At 35.2% G+C, this 27,845-nt stretch overlaps 1 protein-coding gene across 1 annotated transcript in view; it reads left to right on the top strand.

Moving 5' to 3' along the window:
• The first annotated feature begins 1,561 nt into the window (after positions 1–1,561).
• LOC133665114 (TOX high mobility group box family member 4-A-like) overlaps positions 1,562–27,845 on the top strand; it is a 40,847-nt gene continuing 14,563 nt past the window's right edge. Inside the window, exons 1-6 of the mRNA XM_062070323.1 lie at positions 1,562–1,943; positions 2,001–2,066; positions 5,567–5,848; positions 19,729–19,971; positions 22,363–22,662; positions 27,097–27,177. Of these exons, the coding sequence (XP_061926307.1) occupies positions 1,836–1,943; positions 2,001–2,066; positions 5,567–5,848; positions 19,729–19,971; positions 22,363–22,662; positions 27,097–27,177 (1,080 nt within the window). The 5' untranslated portion in view covers positions 1,562–1,835. The remainder of the gene's footprint in view (positions 1,944–2,000; positions 2,067–5,566; positions 5,849–19,728; positions 19,972–22,362; positions 22,663–27,096; positions 27,178–27,845) is intronic.

Below are 27,845 nucleotides of genomic sequence, written 5' to 3'. Positions count from 1 at the left end.
TGAATTGATTTTAAAAGAAAAATAAATAGTCTGATTATTTATTTACGCTCTCTTTTCCGACGTCCTTGAATGTGTCCGCTACTTGTTCAATTGAATGGGTTTGTTGTTAGACTTCATATTACATATTGCTTGGCCCTGTGTAAACGTCAGAAACTGGGTTGCGTTCAAGTGCATTTTATTGTTCGAAAAACTTAACACTACTGATTTTAAACAATATAATGTAAAAAAAAAACAGCGCGGCCATTGTTGTGAATTACATTTAATATTGGATTTATACGTTTAAGACAATTAAATGCATTTTAAAAGAAAAAAATTTGTCTGAATATTTACTGGAACATGTGACCATGCGACGTCTTGGCCCTGTGTAAACGTCAGAAATTAGGTTGCGTTCAAGTGCATTTTATTGTTCAGAAAACTTGCTGTTACTGAAGAAATTGGACATAAATTCAATGTTCTTGATTTTTTTCATATTAGGTAAAAAATAGGGTTTAAAAAATTGGACGTGAATGCATTTTTTTATTTTTTATTTTACTTTCAGGGTAAAAATAAAGTGTAAAAAAATTGGACATAAATGCATTTTTGTTACTTTAAAAACTAATTTTACAATAATATAGTTTAAAAAAATTGGAATTAAATGTATTTTTCCGAATTGTTTTTAACTTTGAGAGTACCAATTTTTTTTTTTTAAATGACAAATGCATATTTTTTTAAATCTTTAAAGTAAAAATGTTTGTTTTTTTAAATTGGGCACAAAGCCATTTTTTTAATTGTATTTTAGCGTAAATATAAAGCTCAAAAATGACAAATGCATTTTTGTTGATTAAAACAACTTTTAGAGTAACAATAAAACATTTTACATTTTTTTCTTAATAGTTTTTTACTTTTAGACTAAAAATAGTTGTAAAAAAATTGGACATAAATGCATTATTCTAGATATATATATATATATTTTTTTTTTAATTTTTTTTTTTTTTTTTTTTTTAATAAAAATTGAGTTTTAAAAAATTCGACGTAAAAGCCTTTTTATTTTTTGTTGGTTTACTTTTAGTGTAAAAATAAAAAAACCTTTTTTTTTTAAATGTGTCTTTTCTAGTCCTTTTTTTAACCCCCTGCTACAGTTATAAGCTTGTTATAATTATACGTATAAAACGATTAAATGCATTTTAAAAGAAAAAAAAAATAGTCCGATTATTTACTGGAACACGTGACCACGCGTTCCCTTTCCCTCTCTTTTCCGACGGTCCTTGAAGGTGTCCGCTACACTCGTTCGATTGTATGGGTTTGTTGTTAGACTTTTTTTTAACACATATTGCTTGGCCTGTGTAAACGTCAGAAAGTAGGTTGCGTTCACGTGCATTTTATTGTTAGGAAAACGTACTGCTACTTATTCTAAACAATATAATCTAAAAATACACAGTGCCTATTGTTTTGCATTACATTTAATATTGTAATTGTAGGTATAGGACAATGAAATGCATTTAAAAATATAAAAATAGTCCGATTATTTACTGGAACACGTGACCACGCGTTCCCCTTTACTCTCTTTTCCGACGGTCCTTGAACGTATCCGCTACACTCGTTCGATTGAATGGGTTTGTTGTTAGACTTCATCTTTACACAAAAGTTGGTGCTATTTAAGAGTTTTAGACAATTTCCACAATATTGAATGAACGTTTTTGGGTAAATGCTGTCATTCCACGCTATCCCACTGTAGTAGAACAGACTTATGTTTCCTCAAAGGGTGTTAGCTCGTTAGCATGCTACTAGCATTCCCCTTATTGTTTGAATGGTCGACACACGTCTAAGCTAGTTTTAAGAACATTGCTGCTTTAAAAATGGACATTAATTTCTACACCGGGCTGCCGGATGAATGTGCTCAAAGTGTGGACGCGGAGTTTATGGACAGCCAAGAAGCATATGGCGGATACTCTGAAGGAAACAAGGTATGCTAAAATCCTGAATGAAATGTAATGTTTCCTTTAATGAACGTTATGTTTCAGTTTACGGAAGGCGGCGATAGTTATCTAACCATAGACGGCACTCCTCATCACTTTTTGAACGCTGAGGTAAGAGTGTAAACGTTTTCGACTTTTTTTTTTTTTTTAATTAAAGGCTGTCTTTCAAATTCGCGCACTTAGCACACCGAGTGCGTAAGTGCGTTCACCATAAAGATCCAGGATATACCCTACGTAGAATGTAGTGCGCTGCTAGTGCCCGGATGTTGCACTTAACACGCCCCAAAATGTTTTTTTTTTATTTAATACTCAATTGACCGCAACAATACAGAACAACAAGATGAAAGGTTAAAGTAGTTCAATTAAAAAGGAAGTAACATTTAAAAAAGGGTCGCAAAATAAAAATACATAAATTGCAGTTTTTAGGGCTTTTGGTAAGAAACAGCCTTGGGGTTCATTGAGAAATGGAAGTCATCAAAATATTTTAAAAAAAAAAACACTTGGTCGTTGGCTTGCAAATGTTTTTATTTTTTATTTATTATTTTTAAATTTTCTATTTTTTATTTTAAAATGTTTAATTTTTTTTATCTAAAAATGTTTAATTTTTTGCTTAAAAATGTTTAATTTTTTACCTAACATTTTTAAATTTTTTTATTTAATTTTTTTAAAATTAGTAATTATTTTAAAATTTTTAATTTATTTTTTATTTTTTTATTTTATTTAAAATTTAATTTTAAAATTTATAATTCACACAAAAGTCAAGGCATTTTCAACATCAATGAAAGAAAACAAAAGCATACACAGAGAGTAATAATACTAAAAAATATGAAAAATAAATATATTTAAAAATTTTAAAAAAGACAAAAAGGGCTACCTAAGACCCACTTTTATTCTCTGGCTTCTAACACTACGTGAGTTGTGTGGTCCTCTGTGTTTTTAAATTTAGAATTGTATTTATTGTTTTATGGTTTTACCCTTTAAAATCGTTTTTAATCATATTGATTTTTATATTGGTTTTATATGTCTTTATTTTTTGTTTTTATTCAGTCATTGGTGGAGCTAAGGATAATATTTGAATATTGTTTTTAATATTGTTGTGCAGCACTTTGGACACATTTTTGTTGTTAAAATGTGCTATGCAAATAAAGTTGATTGGATTGATTGGACCTAAATCACTTTAAATATTTTTACCAAAGATATCAATTTAAGGGCTTTTGTACTCTTAATCATTCTCCAAGATTTGATTGGTGATTGTAACCCACTAAGCCAATTAGAAACTGTCGGCCTTTATGTAGGAAAACAACAATAATAATAATAATAACAAAATGTCAAAGCATTTCTCTAAAAAACAATGTTATACATTCTGAAAATGTAAACAATAGCAAGAATATACGTACAAATGTCAGAAAATTAAGTAGTAAACAGTACAGCAGGTACTTCATTTTGATATATGTAATTCTCATAAGGGTATTCTTGTAGAATATGCAGAGATGAGATCTGTCAGTATCCAAATATTGCTTGAAATACATTTTTGGCAGGCATTCACATTTTGGCACAACACCAGAACCATTGTAAGGGGAAATTAAGGGCGGGGGGAGGCGAGATAGTGTCCCCCTGGATTTTTTCAATGAAAAAAATGTGCCTTTGCTCAAAAAAGGTTGAAAAACACTGGTTTAGGGGCCAAAACAAGGGTGTGGAGATGTCCCCATTCTCTTTAGAAGAGATCATATTTGGTATTTTTCTAAACGACTGCAACAAAGAAATGTTTGTCAACATTATTATGCTCCAGGCAACATTTTTCCTACATAAATGTCGATTTATGAAAGTAAGGCCTACAGTTTCTAATTGACTTAATGCGTTACAAGAATCAATCAAATCTTGGAGAATGATTAAGAGTACAAAAGCCCTTAAATTTATATCTGTGTTAAAAACATTTAAAGTGATTTAGGTAGCCCTTTTTTTTAAATTATTTTTTTGTATTATTACTCTCTGTATTTGCTTTTTTTCCCCCTTGATGTTGAAAGTGCCTTGACTTTTGTATGAATTAAAAATGTATGTTTGTAGTTCAATTAAAATTAAAACATTTTTAAAATAATACTTACTATGGAGGACAAATAAAAAATATATTGTTGTTAAAAAACAAAATAAATAAAAAATAACTTCGAACCATAAGCATCATTAATTATCTTGTCTCAAAATAGGCTTACAAAGCAATGAGCTACCTGCTGCCACCTACTGGTAGTGAAGAGTATGACATGGTCACTCTGCTGATCTCCAGACAGCACAGACACTCTACAACGGCACATTGTTCGCGGATTATAATTATTGATTTACAAAAAAAAATATTTTTCCGACCAATTAGGTGAAATTGCATAATTTTCCCACGGCACATTGGTTGAAAAACACTGATGTATTGGTTACTTGGGACCATTGTAAGGGGAACTTAAGGGCGGTGGGACACAGGATATGATGACATGTATTGTGTGTCGGACACCCAAAAGTAGATAAAGTAGGAACGGGTTTAAAAGGCAGAAAAAGACAATATTATACTATTGGCTATGTTTTATATTTATAAATGTAATTTTCTCTATACCCGACCTCTTTTTTTGTGCTTTTAAAAAAGAATTAGAACTGTACTTTAAAATGCTTTTTTATATAAACCTTTATTTATAATATGCAACATACAAGCAAATAAATAATCCTAATAAACAAAACAAGTACAGAAACAGTACAAAACAGCAACAGGGAGTTGTAAACTCAATAAAGCAACTAAAATAGAATACTATATATATATATATATGTATATATATATATATATATATATATATATATATATATATATATATATATATACATATATATATATATATATATATATATATATATGTATATATATATATATATATATATATATATATGTACCAATATCTTATCAGCTTTTTATTTATTTTTTATTTTATAAACCTTTATTTATAAATTTCAACATTTAAACACAGTTGAGAAATAATAATAAAAGTAAGAAGTAAGTACAAAAACAGTACAAAGCAGCGCCAATTTATTTCGTTTGTATTCAAAACTCAGCTCCACCACAATGTGTCACCACTTCCGCTCTTCGCGCCTTCAAAAATAAGAGCTCAAGGCATATACTGTGTATATAATAACAGGAACTTAACGTCACAAAGAGGCAAGTCCATAAAAAAATAGGTTACACTACTAATAAAAGTTGCAATCTATCAATCAAAACTCGGGTTTTGGCACAATACCGGAACCATTGTAAGGGACACTTAAGGGCGGGGACACAGGATATGATGACATGTGTTGTGTGTCGGACACCCGGAAGTGGAAAAAGTAAGAGCGGGAATAAAAGGCAGGAAAAAGACAATAAGCTTTATTTTGGTGTATTATTAAGCTTAGATTGCTAATAAGTGACAAGTTTGGCATTTTCATTGGATTTTTTTCCAATGAAAATGTGAGTACGTAAGTGCGCGAATTGAGTACATAAGTGCGCGAATTGAAACACGGCCCAAGTTGTTGCAACTTCCGCATTTCCACCCGGAAAGACGCCATATTTGCTGTAAACAAAACAACAGGCGTTATGTTCCCACGCACAGCAAACCTTCCACACCCCCAGCCTCGGGGATGAAGTGTTCGAGATCCCCCCCATCTCACTCGACCCGGACTCCTCGCTCACGGAGGCCGTGTCCCACTTCCAGTTAGTGGACGGCTCGGGGGCCGCCGAGGGACCTCCGGCGAGCAACTTGGCGGCGGAGGCGGCTAACGATCCGTCCTTCGCGGCCACTTTTGTGAGCAGCGGCTCGCCCAGCCTGGAGCATCTCGACATGGGAGCCACGGCGGAGGCGAATGGAGGAGCCCTGCTCAGTTCCTCGTCACTGGTAAGTACATCTGCTCCGTTCTATTGTTGCTGCTAGGGGGGGCTGTAGTTTACACAACTTGCTCTAGGGCAGGGGTCGGCAATCCGAAATGTTGAAAACTACTAAAAAAGTAGTCTGTCTGGAGCAGCAAAACATTAAAAGACTTATAAGTGTTATAATAAAGGCAACACATGATGTAAGTGGCTAATTAGCTATATTAGCCTACTATCCAAATTATTTTTAAAAGTGTTATATAAGTGTTATAATGAAGACAACACAAGATGTGTCTATATTAGCCTACTATCAAAATTACTTTAAAAGATTTATGTTATAATGAAGACAACACATGATGTAAGTGTCTATATTAGCCTACTATAAAAATGACTTTAAAAGACTTATATAAGTGTTATAATGAAGACAACACATGATATAAGTGGCTAATTAGCCATATTAGCCGACTATCAAAATGACTTTAAAATACTTGTGTAAGTGTTATAATGCAGGCAACACATTGAGTGTCTATATTAGTTATATTAGCCTACTATCAAAATGACTTTAAAAGACTTACATCATGTATAAGTGTCTATATTAGCTATAATAGTCTACTATCAAAATGACTTTAAAAGTCTTATATGTGTTATAATGAAGACAACACATTGAGTGTCTATATTAGTTATATTCGCCTACTATCAAAATGACTTTAAAAGACTAATATAAATGTTTTAATGACGACAACACATGATATAAGTGGCTAATTAGCCATATTAGCCGACTATCAAAATCACTTCAAAATACTTGTGTAAGTGTTATAATGAAGACAACACATTGAGTGTCTATATTAGTTATATTAGCCTACTATCAAAATGACTTTAAAAGACTTACATCATGTGTTGTCTTCATTATAACACTTATACAGGTTTCTATATTAGCTATACTAGTCTACTATCAAAATTACTTTAAAAGTCTTCTATAAGTGTTATAATGAAGACAACACATTAAGTGTCTGTATTAGTTATATTAGCCTACTATCAAAATGACTTATATAAGGTTTATAATTAGGGATGTCCGATAAAGGCTTTTTGCCGATATCCGATATGCCGATATTGTCCAACTCTTTAATTACCGATACCGATATCAACCGATATATACAGTCGTGGAATTAACACATTATTATGCCTAATTTGGACAACCAGGTATGGTGAAGATAAGGTACTTTTTAAAAAAATGAATCAAATAAGATAAATAAATTAAAAACATTTTCTTGAATAAAAAAGAAAGTAAAACAATATAAAAACAGTTACATAGAAACTAGTTATTAATGAAAATTTGTCAAATTAACTGTTAAAGGTTAGTACTATTAGTGGACCAGCAGCACGCACAATCATGTGTGCTTACGGACTGTATCCCTTGCAGACTGTATTGATATATATTGATATATAATGTAGGAACCAGAATATTAATAACAGAAAGAAACAACCCTTTTGTGTGAATGAGTGTAAATGGGGGAGGGAGGTTTTTTGGGTTGGTGCACTAATTGTAAGTGTATCTTGTGTTTTTTATGTGGATTTAATAAAAAAAAAACAACAAAAAAACGATACTGATAATAAAAAAAAACGATACAGATAATTTCCGATATTACATTTTAACGCATTTATCGGCCGATAATATCGGCAGACCGATATTATCGGACATCTCTAGTTATAATGAAGGCAACACATGATGAAAGTGTCTACAATAGCTATGTTAGCCTACTATTAAACATTACTTTAAAATTCTTATACAAGTGTTATAATGAAGACAACACATTAGTGTCTATATTAGTTGTATTAGCCTACTATCAAAATGACTTATATAAGTGTTATGATGGAGGCAACACATGATGTAAGTAGGGATGATGTTTGATAAGAAATTATCGAGTTCGAGCCTATTATTGAATCCTCTTATCGAACCGATTCCTTATCGATTCTCTTATCGAGTCCAGATAGGTTGTTGTATATGGAAAAAAAACCCACAATATTTGGTTTAACAAAAGCTCACTTTTATTGTATAAGAAAAAAAATAAATCTAATAAATAAATAAATATTGACTGTTACCCCCCTAAAAAAAATATAAAATAAATAAATATTGACTGTTGTTACCCAAAGTATATTAAGTGGGATTTTTCAGAAAAACAAATAAATACAGTAACACAAAAACAAGCTGTCTCTGTGATCACTATAGGTGTATAAATAATAATATAGTGTTAAATAAAATCAGTCCCTTGGGCACAAAACTGAAAATAATACAGCTCTCCAAAAAGTGCACTTCTGCTGCTATTTGACATAACTGTTTGTTATGATGCTTTGACATTTTTGCACTTTATTTCTTTATTGAAAAACAATTCTATGAAGAGAAAAGGTGTTTGCAAATGTGGTCACAATGCTAAAAAATGAAAAGTTGAAGCTAAAAAAAGAAATACACTTTATTGAGTTAACATTATTTCTTTATAGTGGGAAAGATGTGATGTTATGAGCTAGGGAATATAACAACTACACTACCCAGCATGCAACGGGAGTGACGAGCATGCGCGGTAGCCCCGAAAAGTGTTGTTGCATGTCGCCACCCGGCAGCTAAGAATGAGGTCATGAGCACGCTGTGAAAGTAAACGTGAAGAACTCAGCCAACACGCCTCGTCTGCATTATTTATAATTAGACAGACAACACATATACAGTGTGATTTTGTTTTGTTTACAAGGAAAGAAAAACAAAAGTTAAAAAAGGGAGATGTCATATATGTATGTGCTGCGGTTGCTTTAAGAACGTTGCGACAGCTGCCGTAAAGGAGGTGCGTTGCTAGCCTGGTTGCTATGTTTCCGGTTGGTGGTAAAAGTGTTGGTCATGTGTTTGTACCCTGCTCAAATCTCTCAGTAAAGTTATTCATTGGATTATACCTTTTTGTTTTGAACTTTTTTACACCTTGGAGCGCTTTTTCCGGTCCATTGTTTTTCCTGCTTTCCCTATCTGCGCCTAATGACTGAGCTACGTGACGTCATTTCTTGTGATGTCCCACGGGGCATTTCTGGTCGGGACGGGAGTCGTTCCGAGGGATTCGAATAAAGAACCAACTCTTTTTCTTTACTATAGTGGTCTCGATAACGGGTACCGGTTCTCAAAAAGGGATTCGAGTCCGAGGACTCGGTTCTTTTCTTATCGAACAACCGGGAAAACCGGTTTCGAGTATCATCCCTAGATGTAAGTGTCTATATCAGCCTACTATCAAAATGACTTTAAAAGACTTGCATAAGTGTTATAATGAAGGCAACACATGATGTAAGTGGCTAATTAGCTATATTAGCCTACTATCAAAATGACTTTAAAAGTCTTGTATAAGTGTTATAATGAAGGCAACACATGAAGTAAGTGTCTATATTAGCCTACTATCAACATGACTTTAAAAGTCTTATATAAGTGTTATAATGAAGGCAACACATGACGTGTCTATTTTAGCTCTAATAGCCTACATCAAAATTACTTTAAAAGTCCTATATAAGTGTTATAATTAAGGCATCACGCGATGTGTCTATATTAGCCTACTATCAAAATGACTTTAAAAGTCTTATATAAGTGTTATAATGAAGGCAACACATGATGTAAGTGTCTATATTAGCTATATCAGCCTACTATCAAAATGACTTTAAAAGTCTTATATAAGTGTTTTAATGAAGGCAGCACATGCTGTAAGTGTCTATATTAGCCTACTATCAAAATGACTTTAAAAGTCTTATATAAGTGTTATAATGAAGGCAACACATGATGGAAGTGTCTATATTAGCTATATCAGCCTACTATCAAAATTACTTTAAAAGTCTTATATAAGTGTTATAATGAAGACAACACATGATGTAAGTGTCTATATTAGCTATAATAGCCTACTATCAAAATTTCTTTAAAAGTCTTATATAAGTGTTTTAATGAAGACAGCACATGCTGTAAGTGTCTATATTAGCCTACTATCAAAATGATTTTAAAATACTTATATAAGTGTTATAATGAAGGCAGCACATCATGTAAGTGTCTATATTAGTCTACTATCAAAATGACTTTAAAATACTCGTATAAGTCTTATAATGAAGACAACACATGATGTAAGTGTCTATATTAGCATACTATCAAAATGGCTTATATAAGTTTTATAATGAAGACAACACATGAAGTAAGTGTCTATATTAGCCTACTATCAAAATGACTTTAAAAGTCTTATATAAGTGTTATAATGAAGGCAACACATTATGTAAGTGTCTATATTAGCATACTATCAAAATGGCTTATATAAGTTTTATAATGAAGACAACACATAATGTAAGTGTCTATATTAGCTATATTAGCCTACTATCAAAATGAATAACAGTCTTATATAAGTGTTGTAATGAAGACAACACATGATGTAAGTGTCTATATTAGCTATATTAGCCTACTATCAAAATGACTAACAGTCTTATATAAGTGTTATAATGAAGACAACACATGATGTTAGTGTCTATATTAGCTATATTAGCCTACTATCAAAATGACTAATATCCATCCATCCATCCATCCATCTTCAACCGCTTATCCGGAATCGGGTCGCGGGGACAACAGCTCCAGCAAAGACCCCCAGACTTCCCTCTCCAGAGCAACATTTGCGACTTCCTCCTGGGGAATCCCGAAGCGTTCCCAGGCCAGAGAGGAGATGTAATCCCCCCATCTGGTCCTTGGCCTGCCGCGGGGCCTCCTCCCAGTGGGACGTGCAACGAGGACCTCCCTAGGGAGACGCTCGTGAGGCATCCGCACGAGATGCCCGAACCACCTAAGCTGGCTCCTTTCCAAGCGAAGGAGCAGCGGCTCTACTCCGAGTCTCTCTCGGGTGACTGCACTTCTCACCCTATCTCTAAGGGAGATGCCAGCCACCCTTCTGAGGAAACTCATTTCGGCCGCTTGTATCCGCGATCTTATTCTTTCGGTCATTACTACATACATACACCTAAAATGACTAATAGTCTTATATAAGTGTTATAATGAAGACAACACATGATGTAAGTGTCTATATTAGCTATAATAGCCTACTATCAAAATGACTATGTGTCGCACGCTGCATTTTCGGCCGGTGCGATTTATGCTCTGAAAAATACAGTACAGTACAGTACAGGCCAAAAGTTTGGACACACCTTTTCCTCATTCATTGAGTTTTCTTTATGTTCATGACTATTTACATTGTCGATTGTCACATCAAAACTATGAATGCACACATGTGGAGTTATGTACTTAACAAAAAAAGGTGAAATAACTGAAAACATGTTTTATATTCTAGTTTCTTCAAAATAGCCACCCTCTGCCCTGATTGCTGCTTTGCACACTCTTGGCATTCTCTGGATGAGCTTCAAGCACACCCGTGATTGTGAAAACCATTTCGGGTGACTACCTCTTGAGTGTCACTTAAAGGGTGGATAAAAAAATTCAGATTTGGTGTGCAGTGTAAACATGGCCTTCACTGGAAATACGTTAATGTTCTTGTTTTCATGTCAGCGTTTAGGTTAGCGAGCTGGCGCCAGTCAGTCCATGAGTTTATCGGAGTGTTATATATCTTTTATTATTGAATGTATCAAAAGTGATGCATATTTAATGGATAGTTGCTTGGCAACACTAAATGGTCCCTAGTGTGTGAATGTTGTCTGTCTATCTGTGTTGGCCCTGCCATGAGGTGGCAACTTGTCCAGGGTGTACCCCGCCTTCCGCCCGAATGCAGCTGAGATAGGCTCCAGCACCCCGCGCGACCTCAAAAGGGACAAGCGGTAGAAAATGGATGGATGGATTTAATGGACCACAATGGAAACTAGCCTTTTTAAAGCATTACATGGATTCAATTCTTTAAGATGTCAATAAACTTCCCAATCAATCAATCAATTATCAATCTTTCTTTTTGGTAATTCTAATTTAAAACGGTAATACCAACCATCGGGAGTTTTACCGGGGTTATCATTAATACAGTTTATCGTTACATCCCTAGCATAGGCTACTCAAATTCTGGTATGGTGACGACCCTAAGGCAAAGAAATACCATGAAGTGTTAACACTGTTGAGACCCCGTTCTTTTTGTTGAACAGCTCCAAGGATCACAGGGTTTCCCACACATTCATTTATTTGTGGCGGCCCGCCACGAAAGAATTACGTCCGCCACAAATAAATAAATAAAAAAAAAATAAAATTAAAAAAATTATTTTTTTTATTTTTATTTTTTGTCCTCTCCAGCTTCTCCGGCAAATCATATAGTTGATGTAGATGCCCATATCGGCTGTTCAGATTTACTTTACAAAAGAGAAGTGTAGGATACTTCTCTTGTTGCCTTATTTGTATTTGACTTTATTAAATGTATTTATATTAGAAACACAACATGTGTATATAACAAAGGGTGCAAAGTCTGCAGGCAGTAGGAAACACATGGTTAAGTGTAGGGAGTAAAACTGATGGCAGTCTAAAGTTCAAGATTTTTGGAGCTCTTTGTTCAGTGGATCAGATGTTTGATGAAGCTCTGTGTCTATCTACCACCACTACTGTTTTCTGTTTATTTGTTACTGACTGTGGCAGGACACCTCTGCCTCTGTTTCACTTTATGTTGCTGGTAAATAATATGGTTGTAGTAGTAGGCTAAAGTATGCACTAATTAAAGGGGCAGAGCTTTGAGACATTTTAGCTTTTATATTTTATAAGATATATTTTTTGTAAGAACCACAATTAATAAATACATTTCAGTGAATAACTTATTGTTCAAATCTGTATATAAATATGTACATAAAGTGTTGTAATTATATTGTAAAATGGATGGACGTTTAAAACAAAACTGTTATTATTAATTAGTAAGTATACATTTTTTGAGCCTTTTTAGAGAAAATCAAATCATTGTAGTACATTATGCAAATTACTCGATGGTGTCATGGTGACCACGCCCATAGCCACGCCCCCACCGCCACAGGTATCTTGGCAGTTTATGGGAAACACTGGATCATATCCATAAACGTGGATGCATATGCAAAAGTGCAATATATTTATCTGTACAGTAATCTATTTATTTATTTATATCTGCACCTTATTGCTCTTTTATCCTGCACTACCATGAGCTAATGCAACAACATTTGGTTCTTATCTGTACTGCAAAGTTCAATTTTGAATGACAATAAAAGGAAGTCTAAGTCTCTCTCTCTATCAGGCCGATGAGATAGTTAACATATTATTGTTTTTTACAAGGTCACTTCAAGAACCTGGTACAGGTCTCAAATTACTAGCACACACACAAAAATGTCTGCTCGTACAAAGTGAGCCCCCGTGTCTTACAGTGGCGTTGATTTATCAGGGGGGGGGGCTTATCTTGGCAGAAAGAGGTGGGCATGTGGGACAGCCTCATCCTGTCGTTAGTCGTTGCAGCTGCGTAAAAGCTCTGCGTGTGTGTTGGGGGGCAGGGTGTGTAGCCTAAACAAGTCCAAACAGGACACACTCTGTCTCCTCGGTTTCTCTCTAATCTTATGGTCTCCTGATTATAGATCAGGGATGTCCAAAGTGCTGCCTGGGGTCCAATTTCAGCCCGCTGCTCGTTGTTATTGGCCTCGGCAGATTAATAAAAAAAATAATTCATTATTATCAAGAGGTTATGTTCTATGAATGTTCTCATTCATCCAGGGCAGTGGTTTTTAACCTTGTTGGAGGTACCGAACACCACCAGTTTCATATGCGCATTCACCCAACCCTTCTATAGTGAAAAATACAATGTTGGTTTTTTTTCAAATTCAAGACAAAGTTATATGTTTCTGGTAACACTTTAGTATGGGGAACATATTCTAAGTAACAAAGACTTTATTTAGAGTTTTTTGGACACTAGGGGAATATATTCTAAGTAACAAAGACTTAATTTAGAGTTTTTTGGACACTAGGGGAACATATTCTAAGTAACAAAGACTTAATTTAGAGTTCTTTGGACACTAGGGGAACATATTCTAGGTAACAAAGACTTAATTTAGAGTTCTTTGGACACTAGGGGAACATACTCTAAGTAACAAAGACTTAATTTAGAGTTTTTTGGACACTAGGGGAACATATTGTAAGTAACAAAGACTTATTTTAGAGTTATTTGGACACTAGGGGAACATATTCTAAGTAACAAAGACTTAATTTAGAGTTATTTGGACACTAGGGGAACATATTCTAAGTAACAAAGACTTTATTTAGAGTTTTTTGGACACTAGGGGAACATATTCTAAGTAACAAAGACTTAATTTAGAGTTTTTTGGACACTAGGGGAACATATTCTAAGTAACAAAGACTTAATTTAGAGTTATTTGGACACTAGGGGAACATATTCTAAGTAACAAAGACTTAATTTAAAGTTTTTTGGACACTAGGGGAACATATTCTAGGTAACAAAGACTTAATTTAGAGTTCTTTGGACACTAGGGGAACATACTCTAAGTAACAAAGACTTAATTTAGAGTTATTTGGACACTAGGGGAACATATTCTAAGTAACAAAGACTTAATTTAGAGTTATTTGGACACTAGGGGAACATATTTTAAGTAACAAAGACTTAATTTAGAGTTTTTTGGACACTAGGGGAACATATTCTAAGTAACAAAGACTTAATTTAGAGTTTTTTGGACACTAGGGGAACATATTCTAAGTAATAAAGACTTAATTTAGAGTTTTTGGACACTAGGGGAACATATTCTAAGTAACAAAGACTTAGTTTAGAGTTTTTTGGACACTAGTGGAACATATTCTAAGTAACAAAGACTTAATTTAGAGTTATTTGGACACTAGGGGAACATATTCTAAGTAACAAAGACTTAATTTAGAGTTATTTGGACACTAGGGGAACATATTCTAAGTAACAAAGACTTAATTTAGAGTTTTTTGGACACTAGGGGAACATATTGTAAGTAACAAAGACTTAATTTAGAGTTTTTTTGGACACTAGGGGAACATATTCTAAGTAACAAAGACTTAATTTACAGTTTTTTGGACACTAGGGGAACATATTCTAGGTAACAAAGACTTAATTTAGAGTTATTTGGACACTAGGGGAACATATTCTAAGTAACAAAGACTTAATTTAGAGTTTTTTGGACACTAGGGGAACATATTCTAAGTAACAAAGACTTAATTTAGAGTTATTTGGACACTAGGGGAACATATTCTAAGTAACAAAGACTTAATTTAGAGTTATTTGGACACTAGGGGAACATATTCTAAGTAACAAAGACTTAATTTAGAGTTTTTTGGACACTAGGGGAACATATTGTAAGTAACAAAGACTTAATTTAGAGTTTTTTTGGACACTAGGGGAACATATTCTAAGTAACAAAGACTTAATTTACAGTTTTTTGGACACTAGGGGAACATATTCTAGGTAACAAAGACTTAATTTAGAGTTATTTGGACACTAGGGGAACATATTCTAAGTAACAAAGACTTTATTTAGAGTTTTTTGGACACTAGGGGAATATATTCTAAGTAACAAAGACTTAATTTAGAGTTTTTTGGACACTAGGGGAACATATTCTAAGTAACAAAGACTTAATTTAGAGTTATTTGGACACTAGGGGAACATATTCTAAGTAACAAAGACTTAATTTAGAGTTTTTTGGACACTAGGGGAACATATTCTAGGTAACAAAGACTTAATTTAGAGTTCTTTGGACACTAGGGGAACATACTCTAAGTAACAAAGACTTAATTTAGAGTTTTTTGGACACTAGGGGAACATATTGTAAGTAACAAAGACTTATTTTAGAGTTATTTGGACACTAGGGGAACATATTCTAAGTAACAAAGACTTAATTTAGAGTTATTTGGACACTAGGGGAACATATTCTAAGTAACAAAGACTTTATTTAGAGTTTTTTGGACACTAGGGGAACATATTTTAAGTAACAAAGACTTAATTTAGAGTTTTTTGGACACTAGGGGAACATATTCTAAGTAACAAAGACTTAATTTAGAGTTATTTGGACACTAGGGGAACATATTCTAAGTAACAAAGACTTAATTTAGAGTTTTTTGGACACTAGGGGAACATATTCTAGGTAACAAAGACTTAATTTAGAGTTCTTTGGACACTAGGGGAACATACTCTAAGTAACAAAGACTTAATTTAGAGTTTTTTGGACACTAGGGGAACATATTGTAAGTAACAAAGACTTATTTTAGAGTTATTTGGACACTAGGGGAACATATTCTAAGTAACAAAGACTTAATTTAGAGTTATTTGGACACTAGGGGAACATATTTTAAGTAACAAAGACTTAATTTAGAGTTTTTTGGACACTAGGGGAACATATTCTAAGTAACAAAGACTTAATTTAGAGTTTTTTGGACACTAGGGGAACATATTCTAAGTAATAAAGACTTAATTTAGAGTTTTTGGACACTAGGGGAACATATTCTAAGTAACAAAGACTTAGTTTAGAGTTTTTTGGACACTAGTGGAACATATTCTAAGTAACAAAGACTTAATTTAGAGTTATTTGGACACTAGGGGAACATATTCTAAGTAACAAAGACTTAATTTAGAGTTATTTGGACACTAGGGGAACATATTCTAAGTAACAAAGACTTAATTTAGAGTTTTTTGGACACTAGGGGAACATATTGTAAGTAACAAAGACTTAATTTAGAGTTTTTTTGGACACTAGGGGAACATATTCTAAGTAACAAAGACTTAATTTACAGTTTTTTGGACACTAGGGGAACATATTCTAGGTAACAAAGACTTAATTTAGAGTTATTTGGACACTAGGGGAACATATTCTAAGTAACAAAGACTTAATTTAGAGTTTTTTGGACACTAGGGGAACATATTCTAAGTAACAAAGACTTAATTTAGAGTTATTTGGACACTAGAGGAACATATTCTAAGTAACAAGGACTTAATTTAGAGTTTTTTGGACACTAGGGGAACATATTCTAAGTATCAAAGACTTAATTTAGAGTTTTTTGGACACTAGGGGAACATATTCTAAGTAACAAAGACTTAATTTACAGTTTTTTGGACATTAGGGGAACATATTCTAAGTAACAAAGACTTAATTTAGAGTTTTTTGGACACTAGGGGAACATATTCTAAGTAACAAATACTTAATTTAGAGTTTTTTGGACACTAGGGGAACATATTCTAGGTAACAAAGACTTAATTTAGAGTTATTTGGACACTAGGGGAACATATTTTAAGTAATAAAGACTTAATTTACAGTTTTTGGATACTTGGGGAACATTTTCTAAGTAACAAAGACTTAATTTACAGTTTTTTGGACACTTGGGGAACATATTCTAAGTAACAAAGACTTAATTTAGAGTTATTTGGACACTAGGGGAACATATTCTAAGTAACAAAGACTTAATTTAGAGTTTTTTCGAACACTAGGGGAACATATTCTAAGTAACAAAGACTTAATTTAGAGTTATTTGGACACTAGGGGAACATATTCTAAGTAACAAAGACTTACCGGTAATTTAGAGTTTTTTGGACACTAGTGGAACATATTCTAAGTAACAAAGACTTACTTTAGTGTTATTTGGTTAGGGTTATAATAAGGCCATGTCGAATAAGGCATTAATAAGTACTTAATAATGACTAGTTAAGAGCCAATATGTTACTAATTTGCATGTTAATAAGCAACTAATTACTGGTGAATATGCTCTCCATACTAAAGTGTTACCTTGTTTTTTTACTGGTGCACAAAATGAAGCGTGCATGAACATCACCTTGTTCAAACAACAAAACCAACACAGTGCATAAACTCACAACAAATTACACACCTGCAAATCAGTCTGACTTCTGCTGTTGCCGTAGCCGTAATACGCCGATAGGGAGAAGTTTTTATTTACACGATGAGTCGGGTGTGTTTTGACCTCCGCTGAACCCCTGAGACTGACTCACCGAACCCCTAGGGTTCGATCGAACCCAGGTTAAGAACCACTGATTCAGGGCATTCAGTCTATCGCACCTGGAGTGTTTGGTTTGTCTTAGAAGATGTTTTGCCTCTCATCCAAGTAGGCTTCATCACTTCATGCTCATGGACTTACAGTCGTGGTCAAAAGTTGACACACACTTGTAAAGAACATAATGTCATGGCTGTATGACTCTGTATTTACTTGGTATAGGACCTATACCCAAATTTGTGGTATCATCCAAAACTAATGTAAAGTATCGAACAAGAGAAGAAGAAGTGATTATTACATTTTAACAGAAGTGTAGATAGAACATGTTCAAAGAGAAAATAAGCAGATATTAACAGTAAATGAACAAGTAGATTAATAATTAATTTTCTACCACTTGTCCTTAATAATGTTGACAAAATAATAGGTAGATAAATGACACAATATGTTACTGCATATGTCAGCAGACTAATTAGGAGCCTTTGTTTGTTTACTTACTACTAAAAGACAAGTTGTCGCGTATGTTCACTATTTTATTTAAGGACAAAATGGCAATAATAAACATATGTTTAATGTACCCTAAGATTTTTTGTTAAAATAAAGCCAATAATGCTATTTTTTGTGGTCCCCTTTATTGAGAAAAGTATCAAAATAAATGTTGGTACCGGTACCAAAATATTGGTATCGGGACAACCCTACTAGAGACTACATCTGACCAGTCTAAGACTAGATCTGACCAATATACAGTCGTGGTCAAAAGTGTACATACACTTGTAAAGAACATCATGTCATGGCTGTCTTGAGTTTCCAATCATTTCTACAACCCTTATTTTTTTGTGATGTAGTGATTGGAGCACATACTTGTTGGTCACAAAAAAACATTCATGAAGTTTGCTTCTTTTATCAATTTATTATGGGTCTACTGAAAATGTGAGCAAATGTGCTGGGTCAAAAGTATACATACAGCAATGTTAATATATGCTTACATGTCCCTTGGCAAGTTTCACTGCAATAAGATAGATAGGTAGGTAGGTAGGTCGGTCGGTCGGTCGGTCGGTCGGTCGGTCTTTATTGTCATTGCACAAGTACCGGTACAACGAAACTTTGTTTTCAGCAGAAGCCTGTTCAAGATTAGACAAACAAACAGTGTACAGGGTTCCCGTAAAAGATGGGAAAAAGGTAAAACGCTGGGGAAGGATGAGTAAAAAAATACAATCTAGGCTGGCCTCCGAAGGGGGCCCAGTATGGAGTGGGAAAAAACCTACATAGCAAAGCACATATACATATTACAACATACATCTCGAGATATCTAGCAACAGAGGGAAGGGAGTGCGGGGTCACGGTGGTGGGCCGCAGCTCTCAGGCGCTGACCATCCTTTCATCACCCCTATGGGATTTGCGTCGAGGGCGTTGGGTTGGAGGTGGGGGGTGTATGTGTGGCGTATATTTTTTGGAATGCATGTTTGTGTGTAAGCCTGCAGTGTGTCTCTTGTTCCGCGGCCTTGATCTTGTGCAGTCGCTAGTCCAAAGTCAACAACAACAGGAGTGTGTCCGTGAGAGACAAGAAGGGAGTTTGTTGTGTCTTCTCCGCACTGTCCTTCGGGAGAGTCTCCAAGCCAGGGAAACAATCCAAGTTAGAAGGCGCTTTTGGTAGCCATCCACGAGCTTCTGGGTGAATTTTTGACCACTCTTGACAAAATTGGTGCAGTTCAGCTAAATGTGTTGGTTTTCTGACATGGACTTGTTTCTTCAGCATTGTCCACACAGGACTTTGGGAAGGCCATTCTAAAACCTTCATTCTAGCCTGGATTTAGCCATTCCTTTACCACTTTTGAGGTGTGTTTGGGGTCATTGTCCTGTTGCGCCCAAGACCCAACCTCCGTGCTGATGATTTTAGCTTGTCCTGAAGAATTTGGAGGTATTATTCACATTCTGCTCATTTTCTACTTTGAATCTGTGCTCAGGAGTTGGGGGAAAGCAGCGGCTCCCATTTCAGCAGTTCGTCCCCGATGACCATCGACGTTCAACTCGGCGACATGGCTCACGGCCTTATGGGAAGCAGTCAGCTGACTACAATCAACCAGACGGAGCTGGTGCTGGGCCTGGAAGAAGGCGGACATTCCGCAGAGACCTCAGAACAGAAGCCGCTGTCGCCCACTTCTTCTCCAGGTGGCTCCTTACAAGACGAGGACATGGATGACTTCAAGGTGAGAGGCCCTTCACAACCCCGATCTTTTAGTCCTGTAGCGACGTGACTGATTCGAGGCTTTTGAACGGCTCTTTTGAGTGAACGATTAGAACCGATTCCCAGTTGGGAGCCGTTCGTTTGGGAGCCGTTTTTATGCACATTTAGCGCCGACAACAGCCTACTCTGAATGTGCCATTAGACTGTCAACTGGACTAGAAAATGAGTCAGACTTAAAGGAAACTTGGCATTTGATTTAACTTTTTTTTAAATTAAAAAAATACATATAACATTTTGTACGTTAGGTCAGGAAAAAACATGGAGGCTATATCATCCCTACAAGCCTAATTCGCAGGCTTGTAGGGATGATATAGCCTCTGTGTTTTTTCCTGACCTAACGTACAAAATTGTGTATGTATTTTTTTAATTTAACAAAAGTTAAATAAAAAAACACAGAGGCTATATCATCCCTAAAAGCCTGTTTAACAGGCTTGTAGGGATGATATAGCCTCTGTTTTTTCCTGACCTAACGTACAAAATTGTATATGTATTTTTTTAATTTAACAAAAGTTAAATAAAAAAACACAGAGGCTATATCATCCCTAAAAGCCTGTTTAACAGGCTTGTAGGGATGATATAGCCTCTGTGTTTTTTCTTGACCTAACGTACAAAATTGTATACCGGTATGTATTTTTTTCATTTCACGAAAGTTAAATAAAAAAAACAGAGGCTGTATCATCCCTACAAGCCTGTTTCGCAGGCTTGTAGGGATGATATAGCCTCTGTGTTTTTTCCTGACCTAACGTACAAAATTGAATATGTATTTTTTTAATTAAAAAAAAGTTAAATCAAAAAACACAGAGGCTATATCATCCCTAAAAGCCTGTTTAGCAGGCTTTTAGGGATGATATAGCCTCTGGTGTTTTTTCCTGACCTAACGTATATTCCGCTCTACCCCGGTATTGAGCACTGAATAACAGATAAACCACAGAAAACTTGACTATATAAAATTTTGCATATATTTTTTGGAAATTATTTTTATTTTTAATGGTATTTATTATTGTATTTATTTGTATTTAAATTCACTTTGCGGATTAATTATTCTAAAGGGTATTAGATCAAGCTTCCACACACCAGGTATGGTAGTACATTCTGTACTCACATTTTTATAATGTCCTAATTTTTATTGTAGTTTTATGTATGGTTTTTATGTTCATTAACGCATTTTGTTCATACTTATTTTTTTCTATATTGCTACACATTTTTTTAGGTGTGGGTAAACTCAAACTACTGATGTCACTGCCAAAGCATGAAAATACGGCACCACCTTTTGGAAGGTTTTTAATTAAAACACAGCACAAAATACGATTATAGCCAATATTTCAGAATAATTCTCACCAATAGAGTAATATTTGTGTAAATTAGCGTATTTTCCGGACTATAGCGCGCACCTGTATATAAGCCACACCCGCAAAATGTTAGAATACATTTTTTTTCCATGTAGTAGCCACACCGGACTAAAGGCCGCATGTATATTTGTTGTAAAATGAGTCATTTACACAGAAAAATTGTGTAAATGTTTATATACATACCCTAATTGTTTCCAAAAAGTGACTGTAACAAGGCAGTAAAACGGCTGATCAAACAAAACAGAAGTCATTATCATGGACCCACGAGCTGCGGAAGCTAGCTCTCCAATCAGCTAAACTGACTCAATAACTCCACGGTGACGTTTTGGTGAATTTACTGAGGAATTTGTGAAACTGAAACCATACAAAAAGAATGCCATTGTAAGTAAATGATATTAACGCAGATACTCTTAAATGTGTTAGCATATTGGCTAATGCCAACGACGCTGACTTGGTTACATTACGATAGCATGTACAAATATACATGAAAACACTTGTACAGACATCACACATGGGACGGTTTAGTACGTAAGAATAGTTTTAGTTATATTGTAAAAATTACAAACCTTGCTTGATGTGATGAATGAAGAATCCTTCCGAGTAGAAACGCTATGGATGACCGGAAGACCGAACGGCACTTGTACTTGCGGTTGAAAGCACTAAACTGAAGGAAATACTGTAGTTGTTCAACCCGCAGTGAGCGAACACGTCCAAAAGATGGCGCCATACCACAAACAATAACACCTTTTCAATTCCTCTGCTTGTATTGAATTCAAAATATTGGAAAAATCTATACATTAGCTACACCATTTTGTAAGCCGCAGGGTTCAAAGCGTAGGAAAAAAGTAGCATCTTATAGTCCGGAATTGACATTATTCTGATGTACATTTTATCGTGTACCTAATTGATTGTTTCCTTGTTAAAAAAACTACCAACAATAATGGCTCCTCAAGATCCCATCTCTGTAGTCTCGCAACTCAAACTGATGTGTTCTTCTCCCACAGAGGAGTGTGCTGGTAGACTCCCCCATGTCCCAGTCCTCATCCCAACCAGCTGTGCAGTCCTCCGTCTCAGCCAAAAGGGCCCTGGGGAGCCCCGGCACGGCACAACAGCTCGCAGTGGCGGCGAAAAAAGGCAGGAAGAAGAAAGACCCCAACGAGCCCCAAAAGCCCGTTTCCGCGTACGCCCTGTTCTTCAGAGACACCCAGGCCGCCATCAAGGGCCAGAATCCGAACGCCTCTTTTGGAGAGGTGTCGAAGATCGTGGCGTCCATGTGGGACAGTCTGGCTGAGGAGCAGAAACAGGTGTGCACGCTTTCTGGCATATGCAGCATTTGTGTCTCGTCTGTCTAGGGACTAATCCACGGAGAAGTTGATTGACCAGGGGCCTCATTTAAGTGGGCATAGATTCCAACGTTGCGTGAACCCAAACCTCAGATTGTATTTACACACCAAAAAATACAGATTTCTAAAACCATGCTGAGCATGGTTTTAGGAATGTGTGCGTATATATATTTATGTATAAATATATACTCTGTACACCAGGGGTGTCCAAACTTTTTCCACTGAGGGCCGCACACTGAAAAATCAAAGCAAGCGGGGGCCATTTTGATATTTTTTTATTTTAAAAACCAATACAATATATGTATAAAAAAATATACATTTAGGCCTCCACTCAGGCAACCCCCCAAAGGGTTTTGGTCAAAAAAATATTAAAAATGTGTCATTATTCAGTATTATTATTTTTATTATTATTCAAGGTTTAAATCTCTAGATCAGGGGTCACCAACGCGGTGCCCGCGGGCACCAGGTAGCCCGTAAGTACCAGATGAGTGGCCCGCTGGCCTGTTCTAAAAATAGCTCAAATAGCAGCACTTCCCAGTGAGCTGCCTCTATTTTTAAAATTGTATCTATTTACTAGCAAGCTGGTCTCGCTTTGCGCGACATTTTTAATTCTAAGAGAGACAAAACTCAAATAGAATTTGAAAATCTAAGAAAATATTTTAAAGACTTGGTCTTCACGTGTTTAAATAAATTCATTTATTTTTTTACTTTGCTTCTTATAACTTTCAGAAAGACAATTTTAGAGAAAAAATACAACCTTAAAAATGATTTTAGGATTTTTAAACACATATACCTATGCAATGCCAGGCTTCCCTCTAACTGACAAAGAAACAGATAACAGATTTGGTGTCCAGTTCAAAGTGTGACATGATTTATTTAAAAATTTGAGAGTTGACTTTTGTATTTTACATGAGTTATTATTTGTACAAACATGGTGCAAAGTAATTCATGATTTTTTTTTAAATGTTAGTGGCTAGCTAGTTAAAATGGGATATTGTGATTTCACAAGACTGTCTTAGAAGTGATCATTTGAAAATGTTCAATTTGAAAAATGTGCACTTAGAGAAAATATAAAAATAAAGTGTTGCATATTGATATTTATCTGTTTCTATATACAGTATATATATATATATTTATTGTGAGAAATCATTAAGATGATCAGTGTTTCCGCAAAGATAAATATAATTAATTATTAATAATAACATAGAGTTAAAGGTCAATTGAGCAAATTGGCTATTTCTGGCAATTTATTTAAGTGTGTATCAAACTGGTACCCCTGCTCTAGATCAACATTAGGTCTATCTGTCAATATAACGTTTTTAAAGATTTAAGTCGTACGCGCTTTTTGTCAAAGAAAACCCTGTTTTTTTATGGAAAAAACACAAAATATGCAATATTTTCACCCAATAAAATGTTTGAGTGGAATATTTCAGATTATATAATAATTGGAGCCTTAAAAAGGTCAATAACTCATAACACCATTGATTTTAATTCTTTTTTTTTTTTTGAGCGATGACACTTAAAAACAAATCACACAAAAATTATTGGGGAACCAAAAGGTTCCTACTCATTAAAGTGTTAAAAAATAATTTATACATTTTTTTTACCGTTTACTTTTAACACAATAATCTCGAGATCAACTTCAGATATATCTGTCTATTATAAATTGTATTGTTGTTTATGTTTTTTGTTTGTTTTAGGCCCTTCTTTGAAAAAAAAAAAAACAGCTAAATTTTTTATATGGCAAACACAAAATATGCAACATTTTCCCAAAAAAATATCTCAAAGTGCAATATTTAATGTGACGTAATTGGAGCCTTCGGATAGGTCAATAATTAATAAGAACATTGATTTTGATTTATTATTATTTTTTAAAGAAAGAAACAGCCTGCATGGCAGCTTTGTGTTATTAGAGTAAACATTGCATCATTTTCTTGTTACATTTCACCTGTTTGGTCTTTCATACCACTTTTTAGGTTTTTAATTTTTTTAATCGTATTTTAAAATGGGCCGTGGGGCCATTAAAAAATGACCTGCGGGCCGCAAATGGCCCCCGGGCCGCCCTTTGGACACCCCTGCCGTACACTGTTTATAGCTTATCTGAATGTGTGTGTTTATGAGCTAGTACACCCACCCACACGGCTGCTTTCGCTCCATCTCGTTCCTGACCAGTGTTGGGTTAGTTACTGAAAACTCAAAAGTAACTCCGTTACTTACACCAAAAAGTAATGCGTTTCTGTGAAAAGTACCTATTTAGTTAGTATTTTTATTTATTTTATTATTATTTTTAAGGCTCCCATTAAAGCCCTTTTAGCCTTCATTTCAGTACTGTTATTGCACTGGAGAATAATACAATCTGTTGATCAACTTGACATGCATTTGCATCACTGAACTCTGCTAAGCAATGTGGTCTACATACAACACACAAAGACAAAGATATGTTTCACAGGGCCAATTTGTTTTGGGCCAGAACAAATTGACAAAACTATTTTAAATAGCTGCAACATAACATACATAAGTAACAAACAGCATAATAACATGTCACAACAAGGAAGGCACACATGGCATGATTATATGTCATGTCACTATATACAGCACACATACTGCTATACACCATACTTGCCAACCTTGAGACCTCCAATATCGGGAGGGGGGGGGTGGCGATGTGGTCGGGGGGCGTGTTTGGCGTGGTTGGGGCGTGGCTAAGGGCGTGGTTAAGAGGAGAGTACATTCACAGCTAGAATTCACCAAATCAAGTATTTCATACATATATATATATATATATATATATATATATATATATATATATATATATGTATGAAATACTTGACTTTCAGTGAATTCTAGCTATATATACATATATTTTTTTTATTATACATATAAATAAAAGACATACTTGAATTTCAGTGTTCTGCAGGCTATCCAGTAGATGGCAGTATTGTCCTGTTTAAGAGTGTCACAACATTGCTGTTTACGGCAGACGAACTGCTTTACGGTAGACTAAACGTGACTGCTGTTGTTGTGTGTTGTTACCGCGCTGGGAGGACGTTAATGAAACTGCCTAACAATAAACCCACATAAGAAACCAAGAACCTTGTTGTGCACTCTACTCTCTAAAAGCCGTAGATGTTATGACGTCATCGGGCAGGCAAGCTATTTATATTGTGGGAAAGCGGACGTGAGAACGGCTGTCCCCACTCAGGTCCGCATTGAGCTGGAGGGGGCGTGGCCTCTAGCTCCGGCTGAATACCGGGAGTTTGTCGGGAGAAAATCTCTGCCGGGAGGTTGTCGGGAGAGGCGCTGAATACCGGGATTCTCCCGCTAAAAACGTGAGGGTTGGCAAGTATGGTACACACACTTAAACAGGCGTTTTTTTTCTCTCAAGGAATTGTGAAATAAAATCATGTCTTCAGTGAAGCCCAGAACACTCTACGCATTTCCCCAGTTTTAGTTTAGAGAAAATAAAAGATTGGCCTGGCTCACTAGGATCCCTCTTTATGTTATAGTCTATACATTTAGAGTGATGTGACAATCAAACTCTAGAAGTCTAGAATTAAATAGTATATAAGAGAATTGACAGTGTGTGTGTACATTCAGTGCTGAATGATGAGCAGAGGCAGAGTTTGGATAGTTTTCTTTAGCTCGCTTTCCATGTTTATGTGCTCACTGTCCAATGTGTCCAGGTACTTGGAAAATGTTTTCTTGCCGTTTGACGCCCGCTAACATGCTGATTAGCTGCCTGAAAGCGGGTGACTCCACTGTAGAAATAGCCTGCATGTCTTCTAGCACATACACTGCAATGGCTCTATCAATGCTGTCCTGGCTAGCAGTCCCTCCGTTAAAATCCTTAGGTGAAGTGTGTCTCTCTCTACTAGCTTCGTCCAAGCATGTTGCTTTTGTAGCTGTTTCAGCAGATTTGAATTGCTGTTTTGGGCAGTATATAGGATCTTTCATCCAAGAAACAACTTACATTTAACTAAAATGTTCTTTTCTTTGTGCGCGACAAAAGAAAAGTAGTGAGAATATCTCCATGTTAAGAAATTCTGCTTCGGCTCCGCCATGATGTCTTGTTAATAACATTGCTGTATGTATACTTTTGACCCAGCAGATGTGGTCACATTTTCAGTAGACCCATAATAAATTCATAAAAGAAGCAAACTTCATGAATGTTTTTTGTGACCAACAAGTATGTGCTCCAATCACTCTATCAAGAGTTGCAGAAATGATTGTAAACTCAAGACAGCCATGACATGATGTTCTTTACAAGTGTACGTACACTTTTGACCACGACTGTACCTTCCAAAATATTGACAATTAAAAGCTGAAAGAAGAAATACTGCACTACCAAAAGTAGTTGTTCAAGTTGTAGTAAATCTACTGGCTGTGTGGTTGCAGGTGTATAAAAGAAAGACGGACACTGCAAAAAAGGAGTACTTAAAAGCGCTTGCAGCTTATCGAGCCAATCAGCTGTCACAGGTAAGATTGTTTTATCTCCTAACGAGTTTTATTTATTGTGTGAATGCTCCAAAACATTCACACATATGCTTTTCTACACCAAAATTCATCTATTTATTCTGCAACTTATTATTATTATTCTCCAGATTTTGGCGCGCTCTATCTTCCACATTTTTCACCCGATTCAAAGCGTTCCAACCTCAAACTGTTCAGCCTGTTCAGGAATCGCGGGCTTTCCCTTGACAAATTCCCAGATATCCCAGAATTCCAGGTTTTCCGGGACATTTTTCCCCATTCAAAATGAATTGCCCATTTTTCAAATTTTCACCATTTCCACATGTTTCAACCTATTCAAACCATTCCACCTTCAACACATTCCACCATTCTGGACATTCAAACTATCATTTTTCTAAGTTGCAAAAAATTCCAGGATTTTCCAGAACTCCTGCTTTTCCAAAGCCCTATTTCCACCCTTTATTCTGGCGACTACTCCTTTCACATTTTTCAACGCATTTCAACCGTTCCACCGTCAAAACAATCAGGACAAAAAACAAAGTTGTTTTTTGAACTGGAAAATTTCCCGGTTTTCCCGAAATTCCAGGAATTCCGTAATACCATTTCTCAAATCAACATGTTACTACTTCAACATTTCTCGACCGATTTGAAAAATTTCAACACCCACCATTTCA

The sequence above is a fragment of the Entelurus aequoreus genome, linkage group LG14 (genome assembly GCF_033978785.1).
Source record: "Entelurus aequoreus isolate RoL-2023_Sb linkage group LG14, RoL_Eaeq_v1.1, whole genome shotgun sequence".
NCBI classification, from domain to species: domain Eukaryota; kingdom Metazoa; phylum Chordata; class Actinopteri; order Syngnathiformes; family Syngnathidae; genus Entelurus; species Entelurus aequoreus.
This window is presented reverse-complemented; position numbering and strand designations above follow the sequence as displayed.